Consider the following 10,185-nt stretch of genomic DNA (forward strand, 5'->3'; position numbering starts at 1 on the left):
GTCTGTTTCAGGTTGGCTCCCTCACCTGTCCATCACAACAAAAGCTCCCCGATGAACCAATAGCAAGGCGTAAAGGCGGTCCGTTGCCAAGGAGGGAGTTTGGTTGCGCCGCTCGCTCGCAGCCATTCAGCGGCGGTGGCCGAAGCGATTGGACTACGCCAGTCTTTCGCAGCCTTTCTGTGGAATTTGAATTATTTTCCTCGGAGGGGGCCGACGCGTGAGGCTCCGCGGCGGGGAGGGGGCGGAATTTGTCACGGCATTACCGTCTTGCTCGACCTCGTCGTTGCAGGTAAGTCTATTTTTTTCATGCTGTTTCTCCCGTCAATTAGCTCGCTAGCACGTTGAGCTAAGCTTCAGGTTTCGGAAGTGGCTACGTTAGCTCCCCCTCAAAACCTCCGTGAAATTAGACTGACTTCGTGACCAAAGAGTAGGCGACGCATACGTCTCGGTGTCTTTGTTTGTTTTTACAACGGAATTGGTTTAAATGGGCAGATATGGGTGCAGTATTGTCGCACCTGGCGTTGCCACAAGTCATCTACCTGGACGAGATGAACTTGTCATGGGGCGTAATGGCTAATTACTTGATTTCCGGGTTGTGACGTCACACGCCAACTACATACAGGGTGAGATAGAAAATTAAATCAGTGTGTTCATCTGTACTGTTTTAATACATTGGGTTCGAAGGTTGTTAATGATGGGAGTAAAGAAACATCCATTTTGATTGGTGAATTAACCATACAATCAAATTGGTAGAAAGAAATTTGATTTTGCAGTAGTTGTCGGTGCATGATGAGTTTGTCTTTTTGGAAATTTTAGCTATCTATATGCACCTGTTTTTATTCTGTTACACCTACATTAGGCCAAACTCTTCATAAGGTATGTCAAATATAAATACTCATGTCATGATTAATGTGTCTCACCATCACTTTATTGCAATCCCTTTGTTTGCATGTGTGTGACTGTCTGGCTACCAGTCCAGGTTGGACCCTTGTGAGGATAAGTGGTACAGAAAATGAATGTTAGGATGTGGAAAAAATGATACTATTGTGGTAAGTATGCTGGAGTTTGATGTTTATAATCTTCTACGGTCACCAAATGCCACAAAGTCTTCTTCTTTAGTGCCTGAACATGTCAAAAAAGATGCATATTTGTTTGTGGCTAATGGTGAGCCTGCTTTAAATGGGAGTGTGTTAGCGGTTGCTAGCACATGCTAAATGTTGTCAGAGCTGTGACGCAACGCAGGTTGATAAACTCGCTGTGCAAATGTGATGCAATCAAAGGGCCTCACTTTTTTTTTCTTCCTTTTTTTAATGTACTGATTACAAGTAGATACGGCGACCCCTCCCCAATCCAACCTTAAGTTCGAAATAGCCTCTTAATTGTATATAATAATTTTCTACTCTGTTTACAATGACACCGTGTGAAAAACACTTGTGTTTCAAAAAGAGATGGTTTCAAATGGTATATATTATGATAAGTGTCCATTTTTTTCCAGGATCGCAATGTGGAAGAGATTCATAATTGTTATTTTTAGCCGTGATTCAGACTCCGGTGACGTTTCTCTTTTCTATTGTCTTAAAACGTCCTCCAGACAATAGTAGGAAAAGGTTTCGTGTAATTTATGGAGAGGCCTTGTACGTTTTCCTTCTCATTTTTGGTTCCCAACAAATTGTTTAAATGTATTTTACGTAAATACACGTAGAAAGCAACTAAATTTTGTTACGCAATTCAATAAATTAAGCTATTTTAGCTGTCATTTGTTGGACATTTACCTTTGTTTACATTGATTCAACAGTCACAAAATAGTCTATATGCATAAACTTTTGTACTATACTTTTGAATCATTTTGTAACCTTAACTCTTAAACTGACTTTTTTTGATTTTTGGTCAGGGACATCCTTAGTTAATGTGCTAGAAAAACATTCCAAGCTATGTAATGTTGAAAAACAAAGTGTTACTGTATTTTCTCGCATATTAGCCGCGTCCGCGTATAAGCCGCACCCTTAAAATTGCCTTAAAAACGTTGAATTTTACCGTTTCTGTCGTATAAGATGCCCCCTGATTCACAATTTTCTCCATATTCATGGTTTTAATAGGGAGTACAAATTTGAAGGGAAAATCTTAAGAAAAATCATCGCACATGGACGAATTAAAAAAGGAAGTCTTGTGAGCAGTACAACCAGGAAGTGTGTCCGTTAAACTACTTATAAAAAGGTAAGATAGCAGCGCCCCTGAGCAAGCAATGACAGGCACAAGTGAGTTTTCACGTTTTATGCAAAATACGTTTTTATTCTTGAATTTCATTCATAGACGTCAAAATAAATTTTGTTTTTATCTGTTTATCTTTTCACTATTTTGAAATAAATGACCGTATCGGCCGCATTGTCTTGCGTTATGGCGTTTAATCTTTGTCACCTTGCAGTTTCGTGCATGTCAAGTCTAATTTATGCGCATATAAGCCGTCATCATTATTTTAAAGTGACAAATACGGCTTATATGCGAGAAATACGGTATTTGTCATTGCATGTTTTTGCGTTACAGTTGAAAGCTCGAGCCGTTGTGTACAAACAGAGTGAAACCGCATTTGAACGGAGCCTATTTTAGTCCGGTGGTGTCCAATCGGGGCCATCTCGATTGTAAAACTCTATTGGCCGCACTCCCGAGCGGCTCAGAATAGGTCGCCTGGAAGAGCGCTCTTCTTCCTGACCAGTTTGCCCCGCTTGTCACATCCATTTCTAAGCTGATCAACAAAGCTAGCTTTTTTTTGTACTGTTACCGTTAGCATCTTTTGGGACAGCGTGCCCATTTGGGACTTTTATCTTTAGCTGCTAATGAGTTCCATGGGGCTTTGAGCTCCTTATGTCGCCGCCTGTTAAATCTGGGGGTGCTTTTCAGGTTTCGGGCGGCGCTCCTTTTTGTCTGTGGGCGGAGCCTCGCGCATACCTGAGCCCTCCTCGTGCTTTATTCATAGCCGCTCGTCTGTAATTAAGACGTTCTGGCGAGCAGGGAGTTCGCTATTTATCAGAGCTGTAGTAACGGTCTAATGATTTTTTTTTTTTTAAATGAGCAGAAAGAAAAATCAGGGTTTTTTTCAGGAGCGCAGCACCAAAATAAGGTTGCAAATAATTGTTTAGAAATAATTGTTTAGAAATAATTGTTTAGAAATAATTGTTTAGAAATAATTGTTTAGAAATAATTGTTTAAAATAATTGTTTAAAAATGATTGGCTAAAAAATATTGTTTTAAAATTATTGGCTAAAAATTATTGTTTAAAAATTATTGTTTAAAAATGATTGGCTAAAAATTATTGTTTTAAAATTATTGGCTAAAAAAATCTTGTTTAAAAAATCTTGTTTAAAAATTCTTGTTTAAAAATGATTGGCTAAAAATTCTTGTTTTAAAATTATTGGCTAAAAATTCTTGTTTAAAAAATCTTGTTTAAAAATTCTTGTTTAAAAATGATTGGCTAAAAATTATTGTTTTAAAATTATTGGCTAAAAATTCTTGTTTAAAAATAATTGCGTAAATAAACGTTGATGGCGAATAAACTTGGTCAGCCAATGCTATTTTCGTTGTGATTTGCGTATGTTTTTTTTTAATGCAGCAGTGTTGATATAAATATGGAAATACTATTATGAACCATGCAAAATTGTCCAATTGACTTAAACTGGCGTTTTAGCGCTATCAAAGGCGGGAGGTAAGTTCATTTTATAGGCCCAAAATAAAATGATCCGGCCCACACGAGATCTTGGCGCTCTGGCCGCCATCTTTCGCCGCCGCTCAAAATGGATTGGACGCCTCGTACGGTCAATGGCAGCCGACGAGTCGACGGCGTGCTCCCATAAAGACGTAAAGTCACACGCACTCCGTCTCGACCGTAAATCACGCTGTTGATTTTGAAATCTACGCACATGATTTTGGGTCACGTGACCAAATACGCCACGACCTGACGTAGTAAATTCAAATTCCCCCGACCGCCGTTCCCCCCCCCCTGCTTGACGAATGGCCCGACGGGACGAGAGCGGAGCTCGAGTACGTGAACGGCATTCCTGAAATACGTGAGCGAGCGAGCGGCACGACCGATCGCACGCCGGTCCGTATTACACAATTCTGCAGTTTGTGCTGTCTTGAGGCTTCTGTTTTTGTTTCTAGGCGAGTGTAGCCAATCAAACGTGTGCGTGCGTGTGTGTGTGTGTGTGTATTACTTGGGTCTTAGCCAGGGCAGAGCATGGTGCATGTTTGCAAGTATGGTCGCCCGGCGTGAATTTCCGGTTTTACCATCATGTCATCACACCCGCTAAGACCGATACTCACTCACTTTCTATAGCCTCTGGTGTCAAACGTAAGGAAAGTGGCCCGCTAGGGGGTCCGATCCGGCTCGCGGGCTTGTTCTGACAGTTAAAATGATTGGACATCTATCGGTGTCGATGGAACTGAAACTTTATATATCGCTGCCAGGGCTCCGTTCAAAAGGAGAAAAAATGAATGAATATATCCTACAAAGCGGTTTCTTATCTTTTTGCTTTTCCACAAGTCGAAGCAAAGTCCCCAGCGTCCTCCACGCGCACCCATGACTTACTTTTCCGTTTTATTGCCGGCGCAAGCGAGCCAGCCAACCCGAGTCGTAAACCTTTATCTCCCCCCGTGCACCTTCCTGAACATTCCATAAAATTCTCTCGCATTTTCACGGGCGTAATAGATCACGCATTAAACGCACTGGACCTGGTCAATATGTAACGGGCCTTTGCTCCTTGGGGTCAATGCTACGCCAACGAGCACCGCTGCCGTCGTGCGTTTAATCACACAGAGAGCCTTTTTGGCCACCATATTTGAGGAGTAGTCGCGTTTTAGTTTTTTTAATGCTAAGTAGATTTAAGATGAGAAAAAAGGGGGGTGGACGTCACTAGGTACTCAGCCAAAAACCCGATTGAATGACCTTCTAAGCACAAAATAGGATAGGGCTATAAATTGATTGAATCCACTCATTACAATCAACGCATTTTCCGGACTATAAGTCGCGTTTTTTGTCCATAGTTTGGCTGGGCCTGTGACTAATTTCCCCCATGTTTTTTTTTCCTTCTTTGACCACGGACAGCCTGTTTTAACTTAAAAAAAAACATTTTTAGGCTATCTGAAAAACTTTGACAGCGGATGATGCCCTGAATTAGTGGCCAGCCAATCACAGAGCACAAGGAGACAAAGGACACAACCATAACTAGGGGTGATTTAGAGTGTAGTTAGTATAATTTATTGGAAAAACAAAACAGTAACATTATATATCAACTGATTTCCTATTCAGAAAAAGCAGCGGGACGGAAAGGGTTAAAAGGGTGAAATTAAGAACAAACAGGGGGGAGTAGTAATACTAAACCCCGCCACCATTAAATATATGCTACCTAATACAAAGTAGTGACTACTCTTACAGACCTGGGAACTGAATGAAAGGGAAGATAGGACAGAAAGGATAAGGCCAGGGAACTTTTAACTTCTTTATTTTTTTACGGCAGGTGCGACTAAGCAGGTCGTCTGGGTGCATGGCCGAGAGCCAAAGCTCTTCTGGCGATTTATTCCCGTCCACCTGCCGAAATTCAACCCCCCCCCCGCGGCCAATCTGGTTCTTGTCTCACCGCGCATCGCCGCATCACGGACTTGCTTCAGGAAGGAAGAGTGCTTCGTCATCCTGTGTGTAGTATTTATTTATATTGAAGGGCGCGTACAGGCAGGCAGGCTGTTGGTGTTGGCGGCTCGTCAGCAACATCGCGGCCAGCTCCAATATGACGTGGCCTAAATCAAAGTGTTACAGAGGGGGCGACGGCACCGGTCTTGTTTGCAAACACTAGCCTAGCATGTGTTCATGCCACCACCGCATGACTTCCGTTTAATCTGCATTTAATAACCCGGTACAGTAAATACTGGCTTAGTGATTGTCCACAAATATGAGATGAGATGCAGTCGTAGTAGTGGTGGTAGTGGTAGCGGTGGTACGAGTAGTACTAGCAGTGGTGGTGGTGGTGGTGGTGGTGGTAGTGGTAGTAGTAGTAGTACTAGCAGTAGTGGTGGTTGGTGGTAGTGGTGGTAATAGTAGTAGTAGTAATAGTAGTAGTAGCAGTAGTACTCGTAGTAGCAGTAGTAGTAGTAGCACTGGTTGTAGTAGCCGTTGTAATAGTAGCAGGTGTAGTAGTTGTAGTAGTAGTAGTAATATTATATGTAGTAACAGTAGTAGTAGTAATAGTAGTAGCAGCAGTAGTAGTAGTAGCGGTAATAGTAATAGTAGTAGCAGTAGTACTAATAGTAGTAGTAGCCGTAGCAGTAGTAGTAGTAGTAGTAGCGGCGGTGGTGGTAGTAGACGTCGTAGCAGTAGTTATTTTCCAAATATTCTAGCACTAAAAACACAAAGAAGAAAATGGATTAAAGATTGCAATTATTGATTGAAAAGGGGGAAAATCAGGAAATTTAATATACATCTATACTCTTCATTTTAATTTAATCCTAAAACAGAAAGTCGCCACTCATCATTTACTTTCCCGGGCCACACAAAATGATGCAGCGGGGCCAGATTTGGTCCCCGGGCTGCCACTTTGACACATGTGCACAAGAGGAAGTTGCAGTATTAGTAGGTTTTCAAAAATGGAAGTCTTCAAGTGCGGAAAATGCGGTACATTTGGTCACTCCCCAGCCCAATGTTTGATGTTGGATGTGTTTGTTTGGGTGTCAAGGCCTATTGCTCTATTGTGCCCATTTTCAAGGTGGGCAAGGCAGATAAGAGCCAGCGCCTCACCTCAAACACATGACCAGCAAAACGGCAAAATTCAACATTTTTCCTAATATAAAACAACTTCAACGCTAAAGAAAGCCTAGTACCGTCCGTCCCTGTGTAAAATGACAACACGAATGACCTATTCAAGGCCAAACAAAGAGACCGGTCGGTTAGGTGTGTGTCGTTACATTAGTCGTGTACGCTTGCAGACATTTAAATCTCCCGGATTAAAAATACTCTTAATCCCGCGAAGTCCGACTCCACGCCCAAAAGTTAGCTCGGAATGCTACGGCTCAGTGACCCGCGTTCCCTCGGCCACGATACGACGGGGCGTATGTGAGCCGCTCCTTCAAAGATGGCCGCACCTTTCACTTCTCGTTTCAATCAGACGCTTTTTAATTGGGTCTCTTTGCCGCCCGTTAATCTCCCAACTAAAGTCGAGAAGGCAATCCCGTCCATAATAGGGCTCTCAAACATTTTGCACCTTTGTCCTAGTTTAGTTCAACTTTAAACTCTTATAGGTCAAGTGACCATTCATTAAAAATAATGGGCATCCTTGCAGATTGACGTTAATTGATAAGATTGGCCACTAATTTCATTTGTGCTTCTTTTTTAAATTAAGATTAGTTTTCTTAACTTGAAACAAAACTATTCATTCAAGATTGTTCTCCGTAATTAGCCGCTAATTCCTAGGGGGCGCTAATAAATATTGGAAAAACACAGACGATAGCCACAGGCAAATGTTTTTGTAATCGGTGACTTCAAAGTATTTTAATTAAAAATTATGTATAATGCTCAAGGGTTTTACATTTGAACAATCTTGTTGCAAAAACACCCAAAAAATATGTCAGAAATGTAATTAAAAATAAAAAACGTCACTGCCAGATTTTTTTTAATGCTAATTTATGTGAAAAAAGCAAAATTTGCACCATTTTTTAGGACACAATTAGTTTAGGGATCATTTTTCTTCGCTACAATGAAGTTGTCACATTGACACACATTTAATCATTAATTCTGTGACGCTATTATTGATCAAGTCAGACAGTCATTCAGTCTAAAGTTTTACTTGACCGTTCAATATCGATTGATCGGCAAAATTGCATTTTACTTATTAATCCGAAGGTTCTATTTCAGTTTTTTTGCATTATTTTCTGATATATTTAAAAGCATTTCCTAAACAAATCTCATATTAGCTTTCTGAGATCCATCATCATTTTGAGTCTTTTTTTCGTGAAAAATAAAAACTATCTGCACTTTCAAAGTCGAAAAAAAACAAAGTTAAATATTCTTTTGTTTACATTTTACGGAGGCGGCTAAGTTCTTCAAGCTAGCAAAAAATGGCGGCACCTAGCTGACGCTAAACATTATTTTTTGTTTTTCCATAGCCTGGTACACAGAATATAGATATGTTTTTCGTTGCTGTCCGTGTACATCTTTGTAACGTGCCTGCGCTGACCTCCTCCCGCCCACAGGGAGCGCCGCGATGAACAAGCTACGGCAGAGCTTTCGGCGGAAGAAGGACATCTACGTCCCCGAGTCCAGCCGGCCTCACCAATGGCAGACGGATGAGGAGGCGGTCCGCAGTGGGAAATGCAGCTTCGCCGTCAAGGTATGAAATTCATAAAAACAAACCAGTGTTGCTAAAAAAAACTGTGATTTTTACATTGACCATAGCTCCTTTTGCATATTAACATTTTGATTAGATTAGATAACTTTATTCATCCCGTATTCGGGAAATTTCACTGTAGCAAGAGGGTGAGAATACAGACACTGCAAAAGACATTTTAGACATAAGTAAATAGGTCATAGATAAATAAATAAATATAAATAAATGCATAAATAAATAATTACCTAGATAAATAAATGCATAAATAAATACCTAAATAAATAAAAGCATAAATAAATACCTAAATAAATGAACAAATAAATAAATACCTAAATAAATGAACAGATAAATAAATACCTAAATAAATGAACAAATAAAATACAAAAAAATACATACATAAATAAATAAACAAAAAAAATGCATAAATAAATAAATTAAGAAAGAAATTAAGATATAAATGTAAGAAATAAATATATAAATAAAGAAATAAAGAAATATATATAAATAAATTAATAAATCAAGAAATAAATATATAAATAAATTAAGAAATATATATAAATAAATTAAGAAATAAATAAATCAAGAAATAAATATATAAATAAATTAAGAAATATATATAAATAAATTAAGAAATAAATATATAAATAAATTAAGAAATAAATATTTAAATAATTGACCAGAAGTGACTGACAAGTACCCTAAAATGAAAAGGTAGTGAGGTAAAATGAAGTCATTGACAATGATAGATGTCCAATTTACTCGAATGGGAGAGCAGAGGAACTAGGCACACTGGGTTTTATTAGATTAGATTAAATTAGATTAGAACTTTATTTCATTCCGTATTCAGGAAATTTCCTTAATAATAGCCCAATGACCAAAGAACACGATGTCTCATCTTGTGTTCTCTATCAAAGATATACACTTAATCCTAATCCCAGATTAAAACACAATAGTCTCTTGGGGAGTAGAACGCACCGTGACAGGAAATACGCGGGTAAGGTTTCAAAGTACAACAGCACGTCTCCCTCCATTGTCATTTTCATTCACGGAAGGATTAAAAGCTCACTTGTCTCACGGATTTTATTCTATTTATTTTACATTTCTACGGTCATGACAGGAAGCCAGTTTTGCCGAAAACAACGTTTGTTGCCAAAATAGAAGCAAGCAGTCTAGTTTAAAATTGACATTCTATTTCATATGATCCTTCCTTTTAGGAAAGGGAATAAATCACAATACAGTGGTACCTCGTCATACAACATGCTCGTGTTACGACGAAAATTTCGATCGAATAATTCGCTTGCGATACCATTAACATTTCGAGATGCGACCAAACCAGGTGGCCATGCCATGAGAGGCTGTTTATCATTGTAGCGTCTTTTTTTTGCCGCATCTTTTTCGTGTATAACATATCTACGAGGACTGAACAATTTATTCGGACGAGTTTCGACCAGGAAACGCACAACGCACATGCGCAGGCAAAAAGAGGGCTTTCTGGGTAATTAAGTATATTCGTGCACACAACACCAATAGCCAAGGGCACCCTTTCTCAAAATAAAACGTCATTACCCACAATCAATACGTGGGTAGGCTGTTATTCCTTCCTTAGCCTGTTAGCTCCCGCGATCGCTCATTCAAGACTACTTCTCGTTAGCAAGTGGTCGTGCGTTATCCTATTGTGAGGACATTTGTGTGCATCATTTTGGCAATATTTTGAAGGCAATACAACAGCAAACAGTCCATTGATAGCGAACGTGAGGGTGGAGGCGTGGCAAACCGCTAACCCGCCCAAAATGAAGGTAAAAAAACAAAAAACAAAATTAGA

At 39.6% G+C, this 10,185-nt stretch overlaps 1 protein-coding gene across 4 annotated transcripts in view; it reads left to right on the forward strand.

Moving 5' to 3' along the window:
- Positions 1-120: 120 nt before the first annotated feature.
- Positions 121-10,185, forward strand: part of numb (NUMB endocytic adaptor protein) — a 20,720-nt gene continuing 10,655 nt past the window's right edge. For 2 of the 4 annotated variants that reach the window (XM_077620792.1, XM_077620795.1), the window contains exons 1-2: positions 121-289; positions 8,230-8,366. In XM_077620792.1, the coding sequence (XP_077476918.1) occupies positions 8,241-8,366 (126 nt within the window). In that variant the 5' untranslated portion in view covers positions 121-289; positions 8,230-8,240. The other 2 variants (XM_077620793.1, XM_077620794.1) reach the window with 2 other exon arrangements.

Source organism: Stigmatopora argus, chromosome 15 (assembly GCF_051989625.1).
Source record: "Stigmatopora argus isolate UIUO_Sarg chromosome 15, RoL_Sarg_1.0, whole genome shotgun sequence".
NCBI classification, from domain to species: domain Eukaryota; kingdom Metazoa; phylum Chordata; class Actinopteri; order Syngnathiformes; family Syngnathidae; genus Stigmatopora; species Stigmatopora argus.